The 27,581-nt window shown below is 43.0% G+C and overlaps 1 protein-coding gene across 2 annotated transcripts in view; it reads right to left on the bottom strand.

Moving 5' to 3' along the window:
* Nucleotides 1–22,725, bottom strand: part of HTR4 (5-hydroxytryptamine receptor 4) — a 142,441-nt gene extending 119,716 nt beyond the window's left edge. Inside the window, exons 1-2 of one of the 2 annotated variants that reach the window (XM_072756921.1) lie at nt 22,625–22,725; nt 5,167–5,239 (exon numbers count right to left, since the gene is read on the bottom strand). In XM_072756921.1, the coding sequence (XP_072613022.1) occupies nt 5,167–5,192 (26 nt within the window). In that variant the 5' untranslated portion in view covers nt 5,193–5,239; nt 22,625–22,725. Of the gene's footprint in view, nt 1–5,166; nt 5,240–22,414; nt 22,516–22,624 lie in introns of those variants that run through there. The other variant, XM_072756922.1, reaches the window with a different exon arrangement.
* Between the last annotated feature and the right edge of the window lie 4,856 nt (nt 22,726–27,581).

Raw genomic sequence — 27,581 nt, 5'->3', positions numbered from 1 at the left:
CCAGGATCACGCCCTGGGCCAAAGGCAGGCGCTAAACCGCTGAGCCATCCAGGGATCCTCAGAAACTTTTTGACTGTAACAAACAGCAGGAAGGAGGGTGACATGGATGGCCTTTAGGGATCATACCAGAGCTGAGGAAAACCGCATGTCAAGAATCTGATAGTTAGGGACTCCTGGGTGGCTCAGCGTTTGAGTGGCTGCCTTCCGCTGAGGGCGTGATCCCAGGATCCAGGATCAGATCCCACATCAGGCTCCTGGCACAAAGCCTCCTTCTCCCTCTGCCTGTGTGTCTGCCTCTCTCTCTCTTTCTCTCTCTCTCTCTCTGTCTCTCATGAATAAATAAATAAAAATCTTAAAAAAAAAAAAAGAATCTGGTAGCAAAACAAAACAAAGCATAAAGCGTGGGCTATCTCTGAAGTCAGTAAGTGTTTCAGGGCATTATTAAGTAATATCATGAGCTTTGAGATAGCACTGGGGTCAGGCCCCACCAGGCTCATCGCCCAAATGCAGGCCAATGATGTTCTACAAAAAGTGTCTGCTACAAAATCATCAAAGCCATTGTTTCCAGTCCTCTGTTCTTCAATCCTTCAAGAATAATAAAAGCTATCTCCTCCAGGGCCCCAACAAGAAGCAAACAGAGCAAAAAAACAACATCAGGTGGGTGTCAGATTATCTGTAAAGAGCCGCTGGCTTGATTGCTAAGTTTGAGAGACACTATTTACCAAAGGAGAGGACTGTCAGGCACTTGCCTCTATCCAGGGCCTGATTCACGGCTGGCTTTTCATCATGAGTCAATCCACCCTACATCGACTGCTCTCTGCAATGGATACCCTTAAGGGAAAGATATTTGCAGTGCTTTTCATATTTCTAAAATCAACACCTAGTATGTCTTTTTTTAGTCCAACCTTATAGTTCACAGTGAATATAGTTCATTATATATCTCACTATTAGGGTTCTTTTGTCACTGTATGAAATTCTATTTATGTGATTGTCTTCTAGCGAGGCCACGAGATCCTTCAGAACAGGCATTTATGTTAACTCTTCCCAGTACATGGTTTAGGTGCTTGATCAATGCGCATAAAACAAATGAAAGAACCCTCACTTACTTGTATTTACACACAGAGGAATATTATTTAAATGCTGTATATAAATCCAACTTGTACAAGACAAATGGGATTAGATGGTGGTCATATTTTAGGTACTTGGTCTCCATCCCCTCTTCCTAAAGGGCACCAACTTCTTTGGAGAACTTAACTCTTCTCCATTGTATGTCATCTTCCTGAGGGGTACCTATTATAAAAGCTGGGTAACAAGTGATCCCATGACTTCGCTCGGCCAATCAGATGTCATCTCTCAGGACTCTGACTCTTGAGTAACATACGGAAAAAGGAAACGGTTGGATGATATCCATGATGTAGAAATGTGCTGACCACTTCTTCCTATGGTTGGCAATTGTTCCACTTCCTAGCTCTATGAAAACTCCCAAAATTCTTGTTGATTTGCAAGCCTGGTCCTCCACAGCATTTTTACCTTAATTATTTGACCATGCACATTGTGGCTTCCCCAAGATTACCTTTAAAAATGTTAGCAAGTTAGTTTCTGATGCTTGCAGCCAAAAACACTGATATACAATGGCAAGGATCAAGCTTAACTAGCAAATCCAATTAATTGAAAACAAAGGAACAAAAAATGATGTGGCCAGCATGGCCTGAAAAAATACTTAAATGTTAGACATTTTATTTAGCCCTAAAGGTCCACTAGGACCTCTCTGTCCCCTGATATCTGGGGAAAATTGGTCAGAGTCTCTTAATTTTACAGCTTTCAAAACTTTCACTCTGATTTCTGAAGTTTTTCCAGGCATGTATACTCTTCTGCCATCCTGTGCCTTTTAAGTGTTCATTCTCATATATGCATTCTCCCTTCCAAACACTTACCCAGACAGGAATGTCAGCCATGTTACTAACACACACTCATGCACACATTAATATCCACATAAAATATGTGTAGTCTAGTAGAGGCAGTGCAGTTACGTGACCTCAAGCAGGTTACTTCATCCTCTGTGCCTTTGTGACCACACACTATAAGTGGGCATAATAATGGCTTGTGCCTCACAAGACTGCCTAAAAATTAAATGGATGGGGCAGCCCTGGTGGCTCAGTGGTTTAGCACCCCCTTCAGCCCAGGGCCTGATCCTGGAGGCCCAGGATCAAGTCCTGCGTTGAGCCTGCTTCTCCTTCTGCCTGTGTCTCTGCCTCTGTGTGTGTGTGTGTGTGTCTCATGAATAAATAAATAAAATCTTTAAAAAAATTAAATGGATGATACACATTAAATTCATAGCTTATATGCCATCAACATTCAACTTTCAATTCCTAGACAAGCTAGAAAATCTTACTAAAGAATGAGAGGCTGGGAGAGGTCATCACACACACCATACACACTTAAAACAAACAAACAAATAAAGATTTGCAACCTAACTTCTCTCAGAGTCCCTTACAGGCCTCATGCCACTGGATGGTTCACAGTTTTCCAAGCAATGTTGTCTTCTCTTCTCTGAATCTTTTCTCTTCTCCAACCTTCTCTCTCCTCTGTTGACTCATTTTTCTGTCTTCAGAGCAAGCAGAAAAATTCCTCTCCTATGCTTGGTGGTTGGTCCCTAATCCTTTGGCTCTCATTTTCATAAACTAAAGGTATTTCCTTACCACACACACACACACACACACACACACACACACACACAAATTCTGGTCCCTGCTCTTAAAATAATAAAATTTATTCTATCTAATTATACCTAGAACATTGGTTTCTAGCCCCCACTCATTGGCATATTACCCTTATAAATTTTTTCACATCCTTTTACTAATGGATATTTTTAAATTACATATATTTTTCTTTATACAAACTTATTTTCATTTTTTAAACAAACTCATCTTTACATTTTAAAAGAATATAGTTTAAAAGGAAATTGTATTTCACTATTATAAATGTCAAAATATTTTATGTATTTTGTATTACAAAATGTATTACTCACCATGATAAAATTACCTTAAAATAAATAATTACATAAAAATTTTTAAAAGATATTCACATACCACCTAAAATCATTATGTATTACTAGTGATCCATGCATCACAATTAGGTAAATGTGAGCCCAAAATGCCACCCTTATTATGAACACCCAAAGGCTGGACTGAAGAGAGTATGAGTGGAGAGTATGAGAGTCTGTGCATTTGCATGTTACTAATAGTGTGGGTAGAGAGGGGGAGTGAAGGAGGATGAACATATGTTGATGGGATCAGGTTAGAAATCTGACAGAGAGAATGGTTCAGAGATGATTCTGGGGAGTGATGTCATCTTGTATACTACAGGATTGTTCCATAGCACCCAGGAGAATGGCTAATGTTCATTTAATTGAACTATATTCTGCTATTAGAATCCAATGCTGCTGTAAATAAATGTTGAAAAGCTGGAAATGTTAGGGAATCATAAAATCCGAATTATCCAAAAAGAAGTTCATTTTACCAACAGATTCAATCTGATACAGTGTCTGAAACTTAAAACAATGTCATAACATCATAGATATCGCCCACTTCGGCCTTTTAACAAAAATTAAATTGAGATTCTCCAGATTCCACTCTGCTTTCCCTGTACAAATAATGTCACAAACTTTTGGAGGAAAATCAAGCACATGGCACTAGCCTAAAAAACTATCTTAAAGTTCTAAGACTTCGTACCAAGTTAGAGTATTGGGTAAGCGACCAAGTCCAGGATGCTGCTGTTGCAAGTATAAAATGTTTTATTGCTAAAACAGAGCCTCTGTGAATATCTAGGTATACTAGAACACAGCCCTATTGGAAATGTATGTAATATATCAACAATGACTGGGTGATCAGCAATTCTTTATTAAATATCACCATGTGCCAAGAATTAGGCAAGAGACACCTTCTGCCCTTGAGGAATACCAGGGTCTGGGTTGATAGTACATCTCTGCAGTTTGAGTCACATTACATTATAGTTTCTGTCAAGATATTTGACAGCTCCCTTTTATCACAGCATTCTACTACATCAAACACAGAAGCACAGTGCCCCTGATCTATATCTGAAATGTGCTTTCCGGGCAGCCCAGTGGCTCAGCGGTTTAGCACTGCCTTCAGCCCAGGGCCTGATCCTGGAGACCCCAGACTGAGTCCCACGTTGGGCTCCCTGCATGGAGCCTGCTCCTTCCTCTGCCTGTGTCTCTGCCGCCCTCTCTCTCTCTTTCTCTCTCTTTCTTTCTCTCTGTGTGTGTCTCTCATGAACAAATAAATAAAATCTTGAAAGAAAGAAAGAAGAAAAAGAAAGAAAGAAAGAAAGAAAGAAAGAAAGAAAGAAAGAAAGAAAGAAAGAAAGAAAGAAAGAAAGAAAAATGTGCTTTCTGATAGGTCTCAAGTGCAAAAAGTGCTGCTCCCATGATTATGTCAGGAATGTATTTTTTTCAGAATGTCTTCCAGATATTTATTGATATGGACGACTGAAGCTCAGCCCCAAATGCCAACTCATAACATTTAAGCTTTATTGAATACAATTTTCTTCACACTATTTGATTGTGCCAAATAAAATGCAGCAAACCTTCAGAGAAAATCTTCCTTAGGAGCCATCCTATTATCTGATCTCCAAGGGTTGCAGGAAATGACAGGAAAACAAAACCAAACCATTTAGCTTTATGTAACTATACCATGCAGCCATCATGTCATGTAATCTAATAACCTGGTTGAAAAAAGAAGTGGGCAGGCTAGAACCTGTTATACAAAGCTATCTGAATGTATATCTAAAGTTTAGATGTACAGAGAGATGTTCTTAAGCTATTTTTACCCCCATTTAAATACATCTTCTTTCTTCCTATTATACAGATGAATATCTATCTTCATGTTATACCGCCTCTCATAATGCAGACTTTTAATATAAGCATCTGGAAATATTTCCAGCCATATTATATTTATCACTTAAGCAGAAATGAAAAAAAACCCTCTAATAATCAAACATCACATTCATGATTACATGTGAAACACTGAAGAAAATCCACATCTGTTGGATTTGTAACTCTACCACAACAGATTTTTCAGGTTTCAAAGTTCAAATGGCTATAACTTACAGTAGCATAATTACAGTATATACAGAAATATAATATACCTCACATTAGCATCAAGTTCATCCATTACAGGAAATAGGCATGGGTGAGTTGGATTTCAGTGCCCACAGGGTCCTATATGTGAGAGAAAAAAAAAAAAAAAAAGGTTAGACAATGATTTGATTTAGGAAAATACAAGTCCTTACTAAAGGAAAAAATGCCAGATAATCATGGCTTCCTATTTATTAAGACTTTTGTTCTGGGGCACATAGGTGACCCTGTCAGTTAAGCATCTGCCTTAGGCTCAGGTCATGATCCCAGGGTCCTGGGATGGAGCTGCATGTTGGGCTCCCTGCTCAGCAGAGAGTCTGCTTTGCTTCTCCCTCTCCCTCTGCCCCTCCCCTCTTCTGCTTGTGCTTATTTAAATCTTAAAAAAAAAAAAAAAAAAGACTTGTTTTGTAGAGTATCAGAAAGTATTTAATAAACCATACTATAGCAAGAAGCTACTACTGTACTAAAGTATGACACAGCTGAGTACTGCAGTTTCTTTACTGTTTTACTAGTCTCCTGGAAATTAGAACACACAGGTACTTCTTTTTACTCCATGTTAATCAGTTTACTTAATACCTTTTGTTTTTCCCGGAAATATAGTTTATTTATATGATCTGCATTAGGACACTAGCTTGTGAAAATAAGTTGCTCCATTGTTATGATTAAAATGGTATATTGCCTAAAATGGTCAGGCACCTTGTTTTCTTTGAAGATCTTCAGGGTTGGTTTTTCTTTTTAAAACTCTTTTTGAAGCTAGGTAATCACATATCCATTTGAAAATCTAGTACACTCTTGAGAACTCTCTGCTCAAAAGAATCAATGGTCATGCACATACATAAATACTTCCAGAGGGGTCCATGATTCCTCAAAGCTCACTCATGATCCCAGGCTAAGAACTCCGAATTCAAGGGGAGTGGACTTTCAAACTACCAAAAGTTCCTCTGGCATGGATCCTTAGAAGATCTTACACACTTTACGAGGCAGGTATTCACTGATCTCCAAGCTGGCCCTCTTAACTGACTATATAGGTTTTATTTTTTAGAAGAATTCCTATGTTCTGCATCACATTTGTTGCACATTATAGCCACTTGGAGAATGGAGGGGGTGAAGATCTCGGTCTGCCTCTTTGGGGGTGACCCTAAGCTAGTCCCTTTTTCCTTCTAAGCTTTACCATCCACTTCTCAGTAAGCAGAGGGATTGGAGGAGATGACCTCTGGCTTCACTTCCAGCTCTCACATTCCATAATTCCATCTGCTGGTTTTCTAATCAAATCTTACCAAGAAGAAACTTTAAATCTGTTTATGTAGACAACAGAATCAGCAAACTAAGCCTGGACCCTTGGATGCTTTGGTCAGGGTGGACCAATCATATTCACCTGGCTGCTAGGAAGAGACTAGCAGACCATCAGAGCTGGAAAGGATGTAGATTTATCCATGTTTTCCAGTGTTTGTTCTTTAGAACCTCAAAGATTAATACGGACTCCTGTGGACATTTCTGAGTTTCGGGCAAGTATGGTGAAGGCTCAGCCTCCAGAACTCTGAACTCCCTGAACTCTGAACTCTGACTTCAAGCAAGGTAGCTCTGTCCACTTCAATCTCTTTTACATTTTTGAACCTGGAGTAATCTTTTATTTGAAATACTTAAGTACAAAGCTTTAACTATTGAAGTGACTGGCGCCATCCTCCTTCCTCCTGTATCTAAAATCCTTCCTGAAGTGATCACACATCCATTCCTATAGCTTAAAATAAAAAGCATTTAAGGGATGCCTAGCTAGCTCAGTCGGTGGAGCATGCGACTCTTGATCTTGGGGCTGTAAGTTCGAGCCCCGCGTTGGGTGTGGAGATCATTTTTAAAAATTTAAAAAATAGGGGATCCTGGGTGGCTCAGTTGGCTGAGCATCTGCCTTTGGCTCAGGGCATGATCCTGGGGGTCCGGAATGGAGTCCCACATCACCCCTTGCAGGGAGCCTGCTTCTCCCTCTGCCTATGTCTCTGCCTCTCTCTCTCTGTGTCTCTCATGAATAAATAAATAAAATCTTTTTAAAAAAATTTAAAAATAAAATAAAAAGCAACTCAAACCGAACTCTGCATTTCCCACTCCCAACACAAAAACCTAATCTTCCCTTAGTGTTTTCCATTTCAGCAAATGGCACCATCATTTACCCAGTTAAACAAACAACCTCTTTTTCTCACCCCTCAAACTGTCAGCAAATTGATCCTCTCTATTTTGAAAATGATTAATTAATCTGAGTTTTTCTCAAATCTCTCCAGAACCAGCACTCTGGTCCACACTACCATCTCTTTTCTTCAGATACCACCACACATTCCATAATTGCTCTTCTGCTTGCTCCACTATCATCATCTCTTGCCCCCACAGTAGCCAGAATGGTATTTTAAACATATAAGCCAGATCATGTCTCGCCTGCATAAAATTCTAGTGGCTTCTAGTCACACTTATAATTAAATCCAAACTTCTTATCATGGCCAATCATACTCTACTAGATCTGGCCTCACCTAGCTCCCCACCAATCTCAACATGCCCCACCCCCTCAGTGTTCTTGAGCTCATTGGTTTTGCTACCTTCCTTGGCCATAAAAGTAGGTTTTCACCTCAGGTCCTTTTCATCTGTTGCCTCCTCTCAACTGTCACTTTCTCATTGAAATCTTCTCTGATCACCTGAGTAAAGTTTCAGACCTCATTCTCTAGAAGTTTCTATCCTCTTTATATACTCTATTTTCTCTTACTAGCACATGCATTATATATATTCCATTGTCTTTATTGATCTTCCTTACTACAATAGTTGCAAAAGGGCATATTTAGATATCTGATCACTATTATACCCTTAGTGCCCAGAAAAATACCTGGTATATTACATTGACTTCCTAGATATTTGTTGAGTCAAATAAATAGCTAATTAGTTTTGCAAGTGAAGAAGCTAAGGTTTGAGGGTTTGTGATTCGCTGGGAGGTAATCTATGGACTACCCAGGGTACAATACTGTAATTCTTAAGAGCAGCAAAAAACCATCCCATTTTTACCATTTTTACCCATTTATCTTTTACTAAGTATTAGCAAGTGCCAAACACTGTCTTTTTCCTCTTCTTCCAAGCTACTGTTAGATGAAGATACTATAAGCCAGAGGGGTTAACTGACTTGCCAAAGTCACACAGCTGGCACTTGACCAAACCAGGAACAGAATCCAAGTCTGTGAATTCCAAAACTCAAGTTTTATTTTGTAGAGTTCTTGTCACCATATCATTCTTCCTTCCACTGGAAGAGAAGGAATCCTTCTTTGACTGAAAGTAGTGCTTTGAATTTCCTTCAGAGAACCACGCCTCCCCTGCCTCCATCCCTAGGTCCAGTGATGAGCAAAAGATAGGTGGTCACTAGCCAATCAGAACAGTTCACTCCCTGGCCACATTCATTATCTGACCGGGTAGCCTAGTCAAGCTAACCCAGGGATTTTTGCTAGAAAGAGTCTCTCTGTTTTCCCTAGTGTTGGTAGACTGTTAAGACTTTCAGTTTGAAGCTATTGGTGACCATCGATGCCACTCTGTGGGGAGAGCCTGTCTGAGAATGAAGCTGACCACTGTGAAAGCAGAGTTGGAACATAGAAAGCTTGGGGTTTAAGATCCAACAGTGTCTTAAGATCGTTTACACCTAAAATTCCCAACTATACAAGCCAACAAACTCCTTCTTTTTCCTTCTTAAGCCAGTTTGAGCTGGGTTCTGACCATTACTTGTAACCAAAAGAATCCTGAGTAATAGATCAAAAAAATCAATACTGTATTTATATACAGATTAGAAGGAAGAAAAACTGGAACTAAGGAAACAAGTTAAAAGCCAGCTAAAGTTCATCTCATTGGAACTGCATTTGAAAATGTTACAACACCGGCAAAACCTTCTATATTCATAGCAACATACATTGTTATGTCTTGCTCATCAGAAACCCAATGAGCAAATTTAAAATGATTGCCGTTTAACAAGCCAGTGAGATAGCCTGCATTTTGTCAGAGAGAGAGGAACAGTAACAAAACATAAATTCGTGATTCGTATCTATCCTGATTTGATTAATCCATCACAGTCCACTACTTTCTGCCAAGCTCACCAGGGCTAACTAATCAGAAGCATGATTACAGAGATACCTCTCATCAGGAAGATTGCACACAGTGAGAGGGGTGTACAAGAAACCAGTGTTTTTATCTTGCATACTCACATTTCTGGCTCCTTAGCTACCTGAGCAATTAAAGACACAATCCACTGAGAGCATCTCCGATGCCTGGGTATAAGCTATGTCACTTTTACAGGTTCTGCCAATCTGAAATTCAATTAGACTGCATGTGTGTGTGCATTTTAATGACAGTCATACTGTATCCTTATCTAAGGGACAATGAGTATCCCTTGTGCTGGTCTCCTTCAGGGAAACAGTCCTGGATTCTTGTAACCAGATAAAGAGCATGGCAAGTCTTGGGAAAGGCAAACAAAATCTTCTACCGTATGAAGTCCAAAAGAAAGTCTCAGTATTCTCTCAGGGCAAGGATAAGCTCAAGCAACCAGAATTATTCAAAATGCTTTATCTGTCACAAAAGTGAAGCTACAGCAACACGCAACCCTATTAGATTATTTGGAGCTTCTTTTCCTTGTTGGATACACTGAGATTGATCTTTCCTTAAAAAGGGAAAAGGAAAAAAAAGGGGGGGGGGGAGAGGAATGGGACATCTGGGTGGCTCAGCGGTTGTGATCCCGGGGTCCTGGGATTGAGTCCCACATCATGCTCCCCACAGGGAGCCTGCTTCTCCCTCTGCCTATGTCTCTGCTTCTTTGTGTCTCTCATGAGTAAATAAATAAAATCTTAAAAAAAAAAAAAAAAGGAAGAGGAAGAGGTCTTCCTACTTAAGTCCACCCATTGCTGATTCCAACCGTTGGTTTTCTGGGTTACAAACTTTAAATAACTAAAGGGCAAATCCAAAAGGTAAGTACACCCCATCTTTACCCTTGTTCTTTTACTCAGAATATCCTGAAAGACTGCGGTGGAACAGTTGTTAATGGTTAACAGAAGGTGTGTAGTTGCATCTCTATTATGAGAAGTGTGAGCACAAGGCTCACCTGTAAATAGTCCCCATCTATTGGAGTGAAATATCGACGTAGTTTGGTACAATGCCAACATCTGCCAACCAGGAGAGCTATGTCATAACCTCAATTTGCTTTCCTGCACTTTGGTTTTTTTCCTTCTGGTTTTGATTTCACGGGCGGATATTCATGCATAACTGTGCATGGATTGACCACGTTTCTTCATAGAGTATGCTTACACGGGTTAAATTCCTACATCAAAGGGCATATTCCAATACCTTTATTTTGGACAAGTGTCAGCAATAAGTAAAACATTATTTATCTTAATAGCCAAATTGAGGGTGGGAGCTTGACATAATGGAAGCAGCAAGCACTGGACCAGGAGTCCCTGGGCCTGGGTTATCAGCCTGACCCTGCTACTAACTCACTGTTCTTATCATTAAGCAAGTCTGTTCACCAATCAGACTCTCAATTCCCCCAAGAGTAGAACGGACTGGGCCAGTGGGTCCTAGGCAGGGGGAGCAAAGGGAGAAATTTCAAGTAATTACAGCTTCTCAGAAGCTAAAAGAAATTTTGAAAAGGCAAGTCACTTGTCATTGGAGGCATCCAAGCAACATGTGTGTAAGGATATATAAATGAGAACTATAATTTCAGTGACTGATAGGGTTTCATCCAGTACAATTATAGGACTGGGACAGTCTATAATAATACTTTTGCCTTTCATATCCCCAGAAAAAGATCAAGTGTTTTGAATCATTTCCCAATTTTAAAAAACGATGCATGCTCAATTCACATATACTGTCTCAAATATGCTTCACCTACTATTGAGCATAAGCATAGACATCTCTGAGCAGGTAGGACAAAAAGAAAAGCAGTGTAAAGTGTAATTAAATAAGGCCAGATATCTGATAAGAGTTAACTGACAAAAGCTTCTTCTTGACCTTCTTCTTGACATGCCCTAGCCCACTAATGGCCATTTGCATCAAATACAATATCACCAGGTTCCGAACACAGCCATCCTCATAGCTTCTATATCCCATGGTGATCATGATGGCCTAGTAACCATTACTATGAAAAATATTCTTAGATCATGCAAAAGATTGCAACTGTGAAAATTCTCACTCCATAGAAGAAAAACAATTCTTCTCCACAGCTATTTACAGGGACTTTGTTTTGGAAAATATTAGAAATTTGTAGAATGCTGTTTCAGCACTTTTTTTTAAACCTCAGTTGATACACACTTTTAAAAAAAAAAAATTTCTCTTTACAAATCAGTATTGAAAACATCATCTTACTTGTTATCCAGACATCTAAATGGTGGTGTGTAAGGCATTAAAAAAAGAGAAGGAGCCTATATTCTAGAAGTTGAGCATACATTAGCAAGTGTCTTTCTAGGGATGGCAGTCAAATGCCATTGGTATTAAGTCATCTGGGAAGATCTAGTTCCTAAATAAAAAGCTTCCAGCTGTTTCATTCCCATAACTGGAAACCCATATAGATGCCAATTCAGTTATCCTGAAGGGACCACCAGGCAAATATGTACAATTCGGATGCAAAATGGCTTTTAACTTTTTTTCAAATTGACTAAGAAAGTATTCTTTTTGGATAAATACACATTTCTCAGCTGGAAATTGTAGCCCCTCTGTCAGAAAACTGATATTGAAAATAGCGTTTAACAATAAAAGAATACTTAGGAAGCATACTCAACCACCTTTGGGGGAAAAGAATGGTCTATAGGAAAAGTAAAGAAGAAACACGGACTTCCATTTCATGTAACACTGCACAGAATACATCTAGAGTACTTCTAGAAATCAGATATTTTTAAAGGCAGAGATTTCCTCTAAATAGTTATTATATAGAGGATTTCCTTTAAGTATATACAATTTATTTACATTTCTGATCACTTGATTAATGACTTACCCCTAATTTGAACACAACCTCATCTGTCTGTCAAATGAATGGCATAACAGGATATGAAAGTTCTGCTTGATAACTAGAGAAGGAAGTAGTCCTGTCTTTGGGTCTCCAAAGGAGAGATGGAATCTCAAGTTTGAGACTCACTCTGAGGTAGGTCATCCAACCTCAGAGCTGTCCAGTTACTGACCCGTGTGCCTTGGCAAGCAACAAGATCCACCTCGCTGGGAGGCTCCCACAGAGGCCAGAAAAGCAGTCAATCAGTCACGGTGGAAGGGAGGAAGCAAGTCTGAGATGATTCTGAATTCTGATGAAATCCAGGAATGCAATGAGAGCAGAACTAAAGAGGCTGTTTACTGGAGAGCAGAGGTTCTCAAGTTTAAGCATGCATAAGAATCACCCACAGGCTTGTTAAAACAATGGGGGGGGGGGATACTTTCAAGTTTCTGATTCAGTAGGGTTAGAGTGGAAAATTTGCATCTCTAACAAGTTCTCAGGTACTGCAGATGCTGTTGGCCTGGGGACCACTCTTGAAGGTAAAACATCAATTCCCCAAGTGTGGTTCTCATGCCACTGGAAACAGCACAAGATATTAGGCAGTAGGTGGATAGAGCATTAAGTACTGTTAGATCATATGGTTAAAAATGTGTTCTTTCATTTTCTATTTTAATCACTGTTATTTACGTTGAAGAAAGAAACTCAAATAAGTGTTAGTTTATCTTCAAAACCCTCCTGACATTTGGTAATCTCTCTTTTATAAGAAAAGAAGAGGTCCCAAGCTCACTATCTTTTGCTAGAAACACATTATCTTCCTGAGGTCCTCCGAGAAGCAGATCTTGAGGTGAGGATCAAATAAATGCACATTGTTCTTTGTCAGGTGCAAGTAGACTAACAGAGGACTAATGAGACAGAGAAGGGGGGGGTGGTGGTGAAAGGCAGCCAAGGAGGAATGTGTTCTGAAGCCACGGAAGCTTAATCTCACATGGAAGCTCTGGAAAATGATGTAAACATGCCTCAGAATTATCGTGGACACTCAGGGAGGTCGCTGGGGTATTAATACTCCCACAACCATGGTTTATCATGGTTAACGGCCATCCACAGGGGGCCATGGTATCCCAGGAACTTTCAGAGCTTTGTGCTTGTAAGCATAGTCATTTATAGCAGACCAAGGGCAGCCCTCCAAAGATGATGTAGAGTCATCACTGGGAATCAGGATGGTGTACAGAGAAATGGTGAGGGGTCTGCAGGAAAACAAGAGAGACAGTGATATCTGTTACAACTATCTAGCTAAAATCCGATATATTGCTTTGTGTGTGTCGCATTTGCTTTGACAGCTACCTTCTATTGCTTGCAGTTGGCACTGGTTTCACTTACATTTTTGTTTCTTTGTCAAATAAATTTATTTAAGGAAAACTAATTGATCTAAAGAAAAGTGCTACACAGATAATGCTCCAGATGGCATGAGAAGGTGGCAAGAATCACAAAGGTAGTACTCAAATGATTGAAGCTTGGGAGACCCCGGCATAGTGGTTTAAAGCAGAGGTTGGCATTTCTTTCTTTCTTTCTTTTTTTCTGTAGAGGGCCATTTACCAAATATTTTAGGCTTTTTGGAGCACAGAGTCATTATCACAACCACCTAACTAAGATGTTATAGCACAAAACTGCCATAGACAATACGTAAATGAATATGTGCAGCTGTTTTCCAATAAAAAAAAGTATTTATGGACACCGAATTTGAATTTCATATAATTTTCATTTGTCACAAAAGAGTATTCTTTTTGTTTTCAACAATTAAAAAAAACTGTAAACTCCGTTCTCTGCTCACAGGCCATACAAAAACAGGCAGCCAGTCAGGAAGTTTGCCACCCAATTCAAATTATGGCCTTGCAATCTGTCTTAGTTCTATTGATTACCAGTTATGCTCTTGGAGGAATCACTTAGAAAACCTAGCCTCAGGATGCCTGGGAGGCTCACCAGTTGAGTGGCTGCCTTTGGCTCAGGTCATGATCCCGGGATCCGGGGTTTGAGTCCCACATCGGGCTCCCTGCGAGGAGCCTGGTTCTCACTCTGCCTGTGTCTCTGCCCCTCTCTATGTGTCTCTCATGAATAAATAAATAAAATATTTTTTTTAAAAAAGAAAGAAAATTTAGCCTCAGTGCCCCCATCTGTATATAACAAGGATAAGCATAATACCAACCTCACAAGATTGTTGCAAAATAAATGAAAATGAATACTTACAAAGCAAGTGCCCAGTGAGTTCTCAATATAATTTTAGCCAGCTATTGTGACAAGGTGGTCTCCAGCTTGGCAGTGCCCCAGTCATCGGAGGCTGGATGTTTCCTACTCTGCTTCTCCATGAAGGCAGCTATGGACCTGGGGACTGATCTCCTCTACTTTGGGACGTGGTTATAGAAATTATTCCTCTTCTCTACAGGATAGGCCCCTAAAAGCTGAGTCTCAGAATGCCAGGAGCATCTGGTACCCACCCCTTAGAGGCCTGGAATTGAGAGGAAGTCAAGTTAAAATTTGCATTCCATCTAAATAAAGTTTTCAAAATTAGTATTTTGAACTTTGCAGAATTACGCTGCTGACAACAGTGGTTCTCTAACATTAAAGTAGCTAAAATCACTTGCAAAACTGTAGATTTGGGTGCTTGGTTCAAAGGATCTCTGAATCAGTAGGTCAGGAATCTGCATTTTAACAAATGTCCCAGTGATTTTGGTGCAGATGATTCATGGAGAGCACTTTGGGCAACTCTGCAAGGATGAAGTACAATCCACTCAGGTGAGCACATCCCTCTGAAATCCCTTTTAAGAGCTTTCCCTCTCTATTTAAATGTCTTCTTGGCAGAAAGACTGGGATTATAGTATTTGCTACGCATGCCAAGAAAAAGGTCTGGGCCAGCCTATTTACTTCTTCTTTCCTCCCTCTTTTCTATTCCTTCTGAACCTCCTGGGCTAGCAAATAGTTTATACAGAACTCTCCACTTCAGATATCATGTGCTGACTATCATATCAAATTAAGCATCCTAGTGCAATCTCAAAGGACATGGGCTATTTACAGCTTGGATGGAAATTCTTGAGCAGAATCTGAATCTTTCCTGGACTAATAAGGAGTCACCTCCCCAAAAGCTGCTAAGCATATTCTCCCTCTAACAGTTCCTAAACAAACCCCTCAGGAAAAAGATTTATCTAGACCCATTGATTTTAGAAGGGCCCATTTAATGCAGAAGAGAAGAATCCTATATTTCTATGACTGGTATTTGCTGAGCACACACTAAGTACTAATCCCTTCACATGTGTTTTTTCATTGCATCTTCACACCACACTCTGAAGGAGTATTGTAATTGTACCCGTTTCACAGATGAAGAAACTGAGGCATAGAAAGGAGACATTGTCCAGGGCCACACCAGGCAGTGGCTTTAGAACACAGACCTTCGATCACTAAGCTACCCCATAAGGGATCTCAATAACTCCCCATCTCAACTTTCCAAGCTCAATTTTATTAACTAGATATTTATGTATCTCCTCAAAAACTAGATGTAAAGAGGCTGTTTTCACCAAGGTCCAAATTTGTTCTCAGCACCTTGTGACTCTGAGTTCCTCATTTTGCTTCTATAATCCCTAGGTTTCCAGCTATTCAGTATGGTTAAGATATCCAGCCCACCTGTCTTGCAGATCTGCTACTACTCATAAAGTTCAGATAAGATGACATATGTAAAAGTCCTCTGAACAGGGTGAAAAGTTATCTAAAAGGTAATTCTCTAGCTTGTCATTGCTACAAATTATTCTAAAATGTTGGGAGTGTATTAGTTTTGTAAAATCACCAATGGCAAAAATCAGATTTTACAGAAATGTGGGTTAGGTTATAAAGTACCAACCCTGCAGATCTTTGCAGAGCAAAGAAATCACTACCTTTACTCTCAAAGTGAACTATTTATTGTGGTCAATGTTGTGGGTCAACTATTTAATGTGGGAAATTTCAGAAGCTTGAGAATCAGATGACCTGGGTGCTGGTCATTTCCCTGCCACTAAATGACCTTGAGTGAGTGTTTCCCTCCCATTTTCCAGGAGATATAATGCTGTTTGATGCTAGAGAAAGTGCTGGGAGTTAGACTGCCAGTGTTAAATCTCAGCATCGTCCCTCCACAAGAGGTGGTGACCTTGGGCAAGTCATGTCAACTGCTTTGGTCTCAGTTTCCCAATTATAAAAATGGGAGCAAGAAACAGAAACTTACTTTAAAATCATCCGAATAATGGACTGGTGAATGGATAGGGAGGTGAATAGATAGAAATATGAGAAAGCAAGTTAGTAAAATGTTAATTATGAAGCTATGTGATGAGTATATGAGGGTTCAGCATATAATTCTTTCAATTTTTCTCTTAAATTTTTTTTTACAATACAATGTTGGGAAATAAAAAAGGCATCAGCAAGTTTGTTACAAGAGTTGGATGAGATACAGAGCTTTCAGGAGTGTTCACAATAAGTGCTTGTCCTATATTATCAATATTATTTACTGTACAGATAAAAGAGAAGACAAGATGATGGATCCCCTCAGATTTGATGATCTGTGAGTCAAAGTGGTGCTAGGTGAGCCAGAACCATGACACGCATGAGCAGAATGAGAAGCCAGGCCACATGGCATAGAAACCAGATGGACAGAGAGGAGCCAAGATGCAGCTACAGACATATCAGAAACCAAAAAGTACGCACAAATGGAAGCAGCAGAACCCCATGCTGGGAATGCCTAACATGAGGGGACCTTGGAAATAAAAACAGGTCATTTTAATACATGCCAAATTAATGTGCTTCACTATCAGACGTCCCTTTGGTAGGAGAAAAACACTAGATATTAAGTCAAACCTGAGATCAAATCTTGTCTCTGCCACACTGGTTGTGTGACACAGGAGACATTCATTCAAGTGTCCATCAGACCACTTGTACTGGGAATATATACCATTACCAACAGTGAGCCGCATGGCAACCATGCTTCTGCTCTGACCACTTGGTGATAAATGACTGGGCCAATCAGATTCTCTCCGCTGAGAGACGCACTCTTGGGAATGTGTCACAATATTGGCAGAGCAATGGAGAAAGGACTGGGAATTCCTGGAGCTGTGTTCTCTGGGGATGTTCTGGTCCTCATTCTTCCTGGGATCTAATTCCATGAATACATGAGAAAAGCCTCATTATCCTTCCAATAATTTCCAATTTTTGCGTAAGCAAGCCAATATTGACTCCTATTATGTATCAACAAAAACATATATTTACTAATACAATTAGCCTAACAGATAAGAGTTTGCTTCAAGTTTCCAGGCCTTGGTTCTTCCATCTGTAAATGAGAGAAACACATCTTCTGTCAGGGTTTTGATATAAAAATCAAAGAAGGCCAGGTGTCTACAATTCCACAACACCTGGTAAATATTCAAGAAACGTTATTTAAATAACAGGTTTCTGAGCTTCCAAACAGCTAGATCTTTCTGAGCAAGTACTTGGAGTCACCTTGTTCAGGTGAAGGATGCATGGCTGTGCAAAAAGAGGCAGAGGCTGAGTTGAGAAGGAAGGGGTTGATGGAGCTTGAAATCTGGTTTGAAAAGAAACTTTTTCTGATTGAGATTTTAAAAATTTAATCAGCGATATGGAAATGTTCCGACTTGGATTTCTGTTGGGTTTCTTCATGGTACTAATGTTGATTTGAATGCAGAAAAAATGCAAAGGAACTACAAGGAAACAAAAGCTGAATGGACAGATAACAAACCATTCTCAATCCCAGAGGAACTGGTCAGAAGGTATCTGGCAGCAGATTGGATGTTTAAGAACTTTTCATTTGGATTATCCTGTGAGTAATGAGGGATTTTTATCATTGCAAATGAAGTAGCCATGGGCCGGTGTGAGGAGGTAGGGAGCAGGAAAAGATCTAAGATCTGAATTAATCTAACCTAGAAGTACCAAAGCTCAGAAAAAAGCAAAGGCTTTTCTGAAGTTCAGAATGAGAGGTAAAGTTTAGAAGCTTCAAGGGAAATGCGAACTAGTCCTGAGCAGTGACTGTTCTTTCAATCTTTGCTCTAACCATTGGTTCTCATTAATCTAAATGCTTAGCTACCTTCAAAATAACTTTTTTTGTGGTTCAGACATTTCAGGAAGGTGGGTTGTAAACTTTATTCAGGTATCTCAGTCTTAATCCTGTGGTCCTCATACTGGTTTCTGGACCAATAGCATCAGCAACACGGGGGATCGTAGTCAAAAGTACCGATTCTCAGATCCCAAACCAGAAAGACTGAATCAGAAACTCTGGAGATGGGGACCTGCAATCTGTGTGTCAGCACATCCAATACATGATTCTGGAGCTCACCAAAGTTTGAGAGCTGCTGTCTTAACCAATCTAGGAAGCTTGCAAAACCAAGGCTCTATGATTTATTCGCTGGCAGCTACCAGACCTGTGGCTTTGTTAATACAGGGTCTTAGAAGAAGCAGTCGGCCTTCTTAGGGCTTGCCTTGGACTGTCAAACTTAACGGTAATGGGTAAGGTCATCATTACCCTATCAATAAGCCTACTTGCCAGCCATTTACATTACACTTCGTGTCCCTCTGTCCTAATGTGTACCACCTTCTACTGCCTCGGTAGCATGAAAACAGCATTTATGTTAGAAAACAGCATTCATGTTAGAGTGAGAGCAAGCTAAGAATACAGAAGGAGGGAGTTGATAAAAATATGGCAACTTCATTTTTAATGACTAGAGCGATATCTACAGTTTCCAAGATGAGAGGACTTACTGGAAAATGAAATGCCTCATCCACTGTTTGCTCCTTTTTTCCATCCTTCCTTTTCTCTGAGCCCCCCATCCTGCCCCCAGTGTACCCAATCCTGCCCCTATCCCTCTCCCTCTGCTTACACCTTGGAGCTATTTCTGAATAAGCTTCATGATAAAGAGAGAGGAGAAGACAAAGACAGAAATCACATCGTTTCAACTGAACACAACTGCCAACTTCAGTTTCTAGCCTTCCTAGAAGCAGACTTGGTTCTACAGCTGAACTAGAAGTGGTTTAAATTCATTTCCACCTGTAACGTCAAGATCCCATTCATGCAAGACAGTGAGTGTAGTGTGGGGGCTCAGAACATACTCTCGAGTCAGACCCAGCTCCACCGTTTCACAGCTCAGAGAACCCTGAGCATGTTATCCCACCTGAGTTTGAGTCACCTCATCGCTGCAAAGGGTAGCAATAAAAGGATCTCTCTCACGGGATTCTTAATGAAGATTAAATGAGATCATCCACGTAAAGCATTTAGAACTGTGCCTGGCACAAAATAAGAGCTGGATTAATGTGAGCTATTAGGATTATTATGATAATGTCTCCAAAATGATTCTCAGCCTTCAGCAACATCTTGAGCATTTCCAGGCATAGCAACAAGGCAGTGAGAAACCAGGAGGGATAAAGGTAAATGTGTGAGGGTGGTTCAGTTGGAAGGGGGGTGGAAAAGCAGCTAGCAACACACAAGTTCAACTACTTATTAAATTACTTTCTCAAAGATATTTCTGTACAAGGCCACAAGACTTGTATTTGAACTGCAACAGTGATTCTCAATAAGGACTGGGGATGGGAAAGGATTTTCTTCCCCAAGGACACACTTTGGTCATGACAACGGGTGTTTGCTCCTGGCATTTAATGGGAGCCAGAGATGCTGCTGACCAGCCAATGATGCATAGGACAGTACCTCACAACAAAAAAATTATCTAGCCCAAAATGTCAATAATACAAAGATTTGAGAAACCCTGAATTACAACATTGTGTGAAGTTATCTTAATAAGACTTAACACTTTTTCAATTTTCAAAAAGGCAACGGTATGGAAGAAGTGAGAACAGATGACCTGTAAGACTTCTTCAAGCCCAAGGCTTAATGTGGACAGTTGACCCTCAACCACAAGTTTAAGTCAATAATGTGTTTCCACCCCTTCTCCCTTTGCCTGGTTCCTTTCCCTAAAGACATACTGAACTTCTTTAAAAGATGGTTAGGTATTGGCAGACGACCCTAAGTCATCAGGGGCAATGTTTCTCACTGAGAGAACACATCAGAGAATTGTAAATTGTTTCTGGAAGAAACCTTAGAAATTGACCTTAGCAACAAGATTCCAATTGAAATCTTCTATCACATTTCACAGATGAAGAAACTGAAATTTAGAAAGGCCAAGGGACTCAGTCTAGGTCACAGAACGCTACCATCCTCAGAAGATCCAGATCCTTCCAAAGAACTTACTTAACCTGCTAATCAGATAGTGATAATAACAAGGGTCCCCTCAGAGTATGTGTTTTGCGTTTTTTTCAGCGATGACAGTCTTCAACTGTTCCCATCTCTGGAAATCCCTGAATACGGGGTTCACCTGATAAGGTGGTAGCAGTGGTGATAAAGAACAAACAAAGAAAATTAGACTGAAGAAGTCCTAAGGGAAAAGAGATAAGCCCTGCCCTCTGATCAAGCTGTGGCTGCCAACTGATGAGGACAAAATCTAAGGAGGTAACTTTAGTTCCTGGCCAGAATGACTTGGGGGACAGTGGTGGCCCAATAACAGATGGGGGGCGAGGGTCAGGAGGTGGGCAGCAGGTCGCTTCTGCTGGGTTTCAAATGCAGTTCTTTCATCTGTGAACTTCAGACACCGGTGTGAGGGGATGAACCGTGTCAGTGAGGCCCAGGAGAAGTTGAGTAGAAAGAAACACATTCAGTGTGTTGGTTGTGGGGCCACTGTGGCCCCTGGGAGGACCAGCTTCAGGAATGAAATCCAGATAACTCAGAGAAACCAAGAGTACCACTGTCCTCTGGGCCCTCAGCGCACTCAACATGGCCCTGAAGTGAACGTTCCTTGGCACTCCCACTAGCTCAGGGTTGCTCCAATTCTCCTGGAGCTTAAATGGCGACCTGCTCAACTGTGCAATAATAATTACGCTCAATTGTGCAATAGTAATTTCCCATGGGGGGAAGTGATGCAAACACAAGAGAGAGTTTAGGGTAAGAGTAGATGGGAAAAATAGACTTAAAACATGACTTGAGAATACTGAACACTTTCTTTACTTGTTACTACTTTTCTCCACCTCATCATTTCCTGGGTGAAAGCCACTCCTCACAACTGAACGAGTCTCGTCCCCTTGTCCTGACTTTTTTCCTTCTTTCTAGGGCACAGCATCTGTCACAGTGTCCTTTCCCTTCACCACCTGTGCTCACCGGCAGCACACAGCAGCTCCTCCTCCTTCACCAGGGATGCCGAAGTTCCACACAGGCACCAGGCAAACACTGGGGACCCCATTGCCCACCACACCCCCCCCCCCCCCGGGGTCACCTCTAGCCTTATGAACCCAGGGAGCCCATGTCAACAATATCTAGGCAAGAAAGGCAAGCTCCTCTCTGTGTCCTTCCATCAAACTCCACCTAAGAAACATTTTCTTGTTCATTTTAGTGGACCAAATGGGAAATCAAGCCAACATTTTCGCTTAACCTTGCCCTCTGGGAAGACAAGCTGGTGGCCATGACCTCTCCACCTCTGCTGGCCACCGCCTCTCCTGTCTCAACAGCCACTTCTTCCAGAAGCAACTGACAGCACAGTGCCACACACTGGGTAGCCCGCGGAGGGGAAACGCACCTGAAATGGGTATCGGGGATTCTGTGAAAGACGAACTGCAGGCAGTGGCCGTGAAGGCTTCCTGCAGCACCGCGCGCCCACACGCCCGCGGTCACTCACTCACACGCACAGGCACAGCCCAGGTAGACGACCAGGAGCATCCGCGTCCTGCCACACACAGCGGGAGGGAGGTACGCTCGCCGTCACACATCCAGGACCTGGCTCAGCATCCACACATGCATCCAGTTACACACACGGTTCTGGATGCACTGGCCATGTTACCCGCCCCCTCTCCCTAACACACACACAGCGGACAAACAGGCAGTCTCACAAGTCCCCACGCACCCAAGCGCAGGGCAGCAGCCCCGACCCAAGGGGGGTCCCACGCCAGAGCCGCGTCCTGCACCGCCGCCCCCCCCCCGCCTCCGGGGGTCACCCTCCGCCCCCGGGGCCGCCGCCCCCGCCCCCGGGGGTCACCTCCCGGCCCCCGGGGGTCACCTCCCGGCCCCCGGGGCCGCCCCCCTCGCCCCCGGGGGCTACCCCCGCCCCCGGGGCCGCCGCCCCGCCGCGCACCCCTCCGGCCCCGCGCGGCCGCCGCAGCCCCCCGCACCCCCCCACCCCCGGCCCGCGGGCTCCCGGGTCCCGGCCCCGCGCGCCCGCCGCACCTACCGCCGCCCGAGGCGAGGGAGCAGGCGCCCGGCACGGCGGAGCGGCCACCCCCAGCCGCGGAGCCGCGCTAGTGCCGCCGCCGCGCTCCCAGCCGCTGCCTGCGCCCGCCCCGCCGCCCCCTCGGGTGCCGGCTCCAGCCCCCGCGCGGGAGGCCGGCGGATGGGCGCGCGGGCGCGGGGCTGCGGCGGCGGGACCCCGGCCCCCGCTCACCTGCGCGCGCCGCGCATCGTCCTCCTCCCGGGCCGGTGGGGCCGGGCTGCGCGCGCTCCACGCCCCCTGCCCCGGCGGGTGCCCCGGAGGGTGCCCCGGAGGGTGGCCCGGGCGCGGCGACGGCGCTGCCGGGACCTCGCCCTCGCCCTCGCCCTCGGGGCTGGCCGCGGCCGCCTCCCCTGCGCGAGCGCTGCCCCGGGCCCGCGCCGGCTCCTGGGTGACCTTGGGCAAGTTGGTCAACCTCTCGGAGCGCCCCGCGTCCCCTCCGGGAAGACGGCAAATCCAGGGGCTGGAGGCGCTGGCGGTGGCCGAGCCGGGAGGTCCCACCCCTGCAGAGCTCACTTCCTCCTCGGGCCTCTGGCTCTGCCCGGGCCGGCCCGCGTGGGAGCGGGGTTCAGGGCCAGCTCCCTGCTCCCTGGGACCGGCTGCGCCCAAGGTTTCCAGAGGCAGCGCCCCGCCGGCCTGGCATCCTGGGGGGCCTGCGGGCCCCGGTTAGCCCGCTCTCGGCTTCCTGATCTGCAGGTTCCTTGGTCTCCCAGCTCCGCCCACCGTGGACCTCGAGCGCCCGGTTAGACCTGGGGCCAGCCTCTGTGCTCCCATCTGTACAATGGGGACAAGAAAGGCACAGGCTGTGTTGAGCCTTCCAGAGTTCCTGGCTGTCACTTAGGGCATTGTTAGCTGCGAGGAACCGCGGAAGAAAGCAGAACCTTTTCCTCAACGTATCTGACAAAGGTCTCAAGTCCCAGGGACAAAACAATTCAAGAGTTGAACAGGCCATTGCTGGGTCCTAGATCCATTGCTGGATCTATTTTTAACTCTTTGAGGAACCTCCACACAGTTTTCCAGAGTGGCTGCACCAGTTCACATTCCCAGGAACAGTGCAAGAGGGTTCCCCTTTCTCCACATCCTCTCCAACATGTGTTGTTTCCCCATCTTGTTCATTTTCCCCATTCTCACTGGTGTGAGGTGGTATCTCATTGTGGTTTTGAAAGTGTATTTCCCCGATGGCCAGTGATGCGGAGCATTTTCTCATGTGCTTGTTGGCCACGTGTATGTCTTCTTTAGTGAAATTTCTGCTCATGTCTTCTGCCCATTTCATGATTGGATTGTTTGTTTCTCAGGTGTTGAGTTTAATAAGTTCTTTATAGATCTTGGGTACAAGCCCTTTATCTGAGATGTCATTGCAAATATCTTCTCCCATTCTGTAGGTTGTCTTTTAGTTTTGTTGACTGCTTCTTTTGCTGTGCAGAAGCTTTAAAGGGGAAAGGAGAAAAATGAGTGGGAAAAATCAGAGAGAGAGACTCCTAACTCTGGGAAACGAACAAGGGGTAGCAGAAGGGGAGGTGGGAGGAAGATGGGGGTGACTGGGTGATGGGCACTGAGGGGGGCACTTGACAGGATGAGCTCTGGGTTTTATGCTATGTGTTGGCAAATCAAACTCCAATACAAAAAATATACAAAGAATACAAAAAATAAAAACAAACAAACAAACAAAAAGTTAAACAGGCCACACTGGGAAGACACAATGAGGGTCTGCCTTGGGTGAGACAGGTGAGGGGGTCTTCCAGAGGGCACAATTCACCCCCACAAGGCCTACTGAGGCTGCCTGGACACCTGACAAAACACAGAAGATGTGACAGCAATTAACTTCTGAAAGCAGAGAAATCTCTCAAGACTATCTTAAAAATTGTTAACTTACAATTGTGAGCACAACCTGATTGAACTCAAAATTTAAATTTACCAACCTATTCATTGCCAGAAATCCGGAACGGGTCCCTTTCTCAGCTTATCTCTCTGTCCATAGCCCTCTCATTCTTCCCTTCTTTTGCCAGGCCCTGTCTGTCTTCCTCATGGTCTCTATTTCTTCCCCATCTTAACTCGTACACTTTTTCTCTCTTCTTTCTCCCTTTTTCCATGTCGGTCTGTACATCTCTTCTTTACCTTCTTTGTGCCCTGTCCCCCCCTCGACACCTCTCCCTCCCAGCCTTTCCCACCCATTACTTCTCCCCCTCGCATGTATAGCTCTTGAATCTTTATTCATCTTCTGTCCCCCATTAGCAATCGAATAGTGGAAAAGCTGTCAAGTTATTTCTCTAATGATAAGAAGATCCAAACTTAAATTTATCACTATGCCACTTCCCTAAACCAAACACTCTTGATAAATGACACCATTATCCTCACACTCAGGGGAGCGCATAGCCTGAGTCATCTTGAACGACTCTACCTCTGTTCCTTTTCTCCCCACTCTCCACTCAACCACTTGCCAGTTCCCAGAGAGTCTATCCCCATTCTGCCACGGGCATCTGTCCTTTCCTTCCTATTCCCACTGGCCTGAGTCATACTTTTTTCTGGAATCATAAGAAGGGCCTTCCACCTGGTCTCTGCCCTCCAGCCTGTCCTCCTTCCTGGTATCAGCCAGCATGCTTCTCCTCAGGCAGATCCCAGTGCTGTCACTCTGGATCGCTAAAACCTAATGCCTGTGGAGGCAGAAATCCACTTCCCAAAGATAACCGTGCCCTAATCCCCAGAACCTGTACGTAGATTACCTCACGGGGCAAAAGGGACTTGGCAGATAGGATTAAGTTACGGACTTGAGATGAGAGATTATCCCTGATTGTACAGGCGGATCCTTCAAGTGTCCACAGAAGTAGAAGCAAGGGATAAGAGGAGGTCAGAGTGATGTGCTGTGCAAAGGACTTGACCAGCTGTTACCGGCCTTGAAGGTGGAAGAAAGCAGCCCAAGACAAGGAATGCAGATGGACACTAGATGCTGGGGAAGGCAAGGAAACAGAAGCTTCCTTAAAGTCTCCAGAAAGGAAGGCAGCCCTGCAGACACCTTGACTTTAGTGCAATGAGATTCGTGTCAGACTTCTGAGCTAGAGAGGTATAGTGTGACAATAAATTTGTGTTGTTTTAATCCACTAAGTAACTTGTTGCATTCGCAACAGCTAATTAATTGCAATGCACCTCTTTTATTCATGAAGGTACACTCCAGTGCCTTCTCTTGCTATTAACAGCAATCCTACTTTCAGCCACCTTGCCCTATCCAAAACCTTGGATTTCCAGGGGTCTGTTCCCTGTACACCTTCTTTTCTTCTGTCATCTGTACCCACGTGCGCCATGTCCTCCTCCAGACTGGCCAGCCCCAATACTTTTCAGTGTGTATGGGTTCTATAGCACTGTATCTGATCTCTCCCTTCTTTGATTCTCCAGAACTTAGTATTTTTTCTAGGTATATCCAAGGGTGCTTTTTCTAATGGGAGAGAAGTGAACAAGACTGAGGACAGGACTCCAAGTGCACAGGTTGAAATTGCTCCTGGCTCTCTGCTCCCACGACAGTGTGTTCATCTCTCTTCTGTAGCAGCTACCACCACACTGTGCTGTTTGCAACTTACTTGTGGGTCTGCATGGCACACTGGATGGTGAGTGCCTCCAAGGCAGAGACCAGGTCTTCCCTCCCCGCTAGCACCATGGCAGGCACATAGTAGGGACTCGATAAGTGCTTTCTGAATGAATGGGTGGAAAAAACAAGTGCAGTGTCCAATTATGTTGAGCAGACAGGCTATTAATAAATATTTCTTGTACCATCGGTCTCTATTTAGTTGGAGTGATCAATAAAAATCCCTCAGTTGGGCAGCCTAGGTAGCTCAGTGGTTTAGCACTGCCTTCAGCCCAGGGCCTGATCCTGGAGACCTGGGATCCAGTCCCACATCGGGCTCCATGCATGGAGCCTGCTTCTCCCTCTGCCTGTGTCTCTGCCTCTCTCTATGTCTCTCATGAATAAATAAATAAAATCTTAAAAAAAAAAGACACACCTCAGTTAATGTAATGAGGTTTTAAATAAGAGATGCTGATGCCTAGCTTGAACCATATATTTTTCATTTTTTTATTTTATGTTTGTTTATGGGTTTTTTTTTTTTGCCTTTGCTGAAGAAGAGTCTCACAATAAAAGAGTTATTCTTTTTTTCTTTTTAAGCAGCCCTATTTAAAAAGGGCTATTATTTCGAGTAAAAGCATTATAAACATGCAAAGTCTTTGGCCCAACAATCCCAATTCTTAAAACGTGTCCTAAGAGTAATAAGCCTATGTACACAATGACTTACCTAAGAGGGTGTTCACTACGGCAGGATCTTTTATTGGAAGAGTAGATAGTAAATAATTGGAAATAGCCCAAATATCTAACAACAGGGGATTCACTAAATATATCATCTCTACCATGAGATATACCATTCGGGTATTAAACATGATTTTGTCAATTGATATTTATTACATAGAAAGATTTGTATTAATATTTTTACATTCTTTATTATGCTTATCTGTACTTTCTAACTACCAGACAATAAGCATATATTTAGAAGTTAGGTTCAATTATTTTAAAACCAGCTTTGCCTTCAAAAGGAAAGTTATATAAAACTTTAGTATCTTCCCAAGTTCCAAGAAAACCTATTCACAGATGAGCTTCAATTCTCTGATTGCAACAAAAGAAAAGTCACAAAATCTTGAAATACAATCTGGGCCTGTCTTCCTTCTATTTATTCATTAGCTCTAGAAATGTTTATTGTACCATCTCAATTAAGGCCTTTGGTAGCAAGCAACAGAAAAGGACTCTAGCTAACCCGAGCAAAAGGGAAATTATTGGAACACTATTCAAAGACTCACAGAATTCCTGAGATGCTAGGAACTAGGCTTGGAGAAGCAGTTACCCAGAGAGCTCCAGAAAACCAAAAAAGCAGAAAGTACAGCAACTGGTTCACAGAGAAACTCCATCAGGATGATGTACCATCCTTCCTGACACAGTGAACTGCCTCCATCAGTTCTCCATCCTTGGGCCACCCACCCAAGGTCAGAGTCACTTGGAATATACCCCAGACTGGCCAAGCCTAACTTTGTGTCTCCTCTTTCACTCACTGAATCAGAAATTAAGGAGGGAAAGCATCTGGTTCCTCCTTCAAGACTG

This window comes from Vulpes vulpes, chromosome 4, assembly GCF_048418805.1.
Source record: "Vulpes vulpes isolate BD-2025 chromosome 4, VulVul3, whole genome shotgun sequence".
NCBI lineage: Eukaryota > Metazoa > Chordata > Mammalia > Carnivora > Canidae > Vulpes > Vulpes vulpes.
The sequence above is the reverse complement of the archived record's forward strand: the minus strand, read 5'-3'. Positions and strand labels throughout refer to the sequence as shown.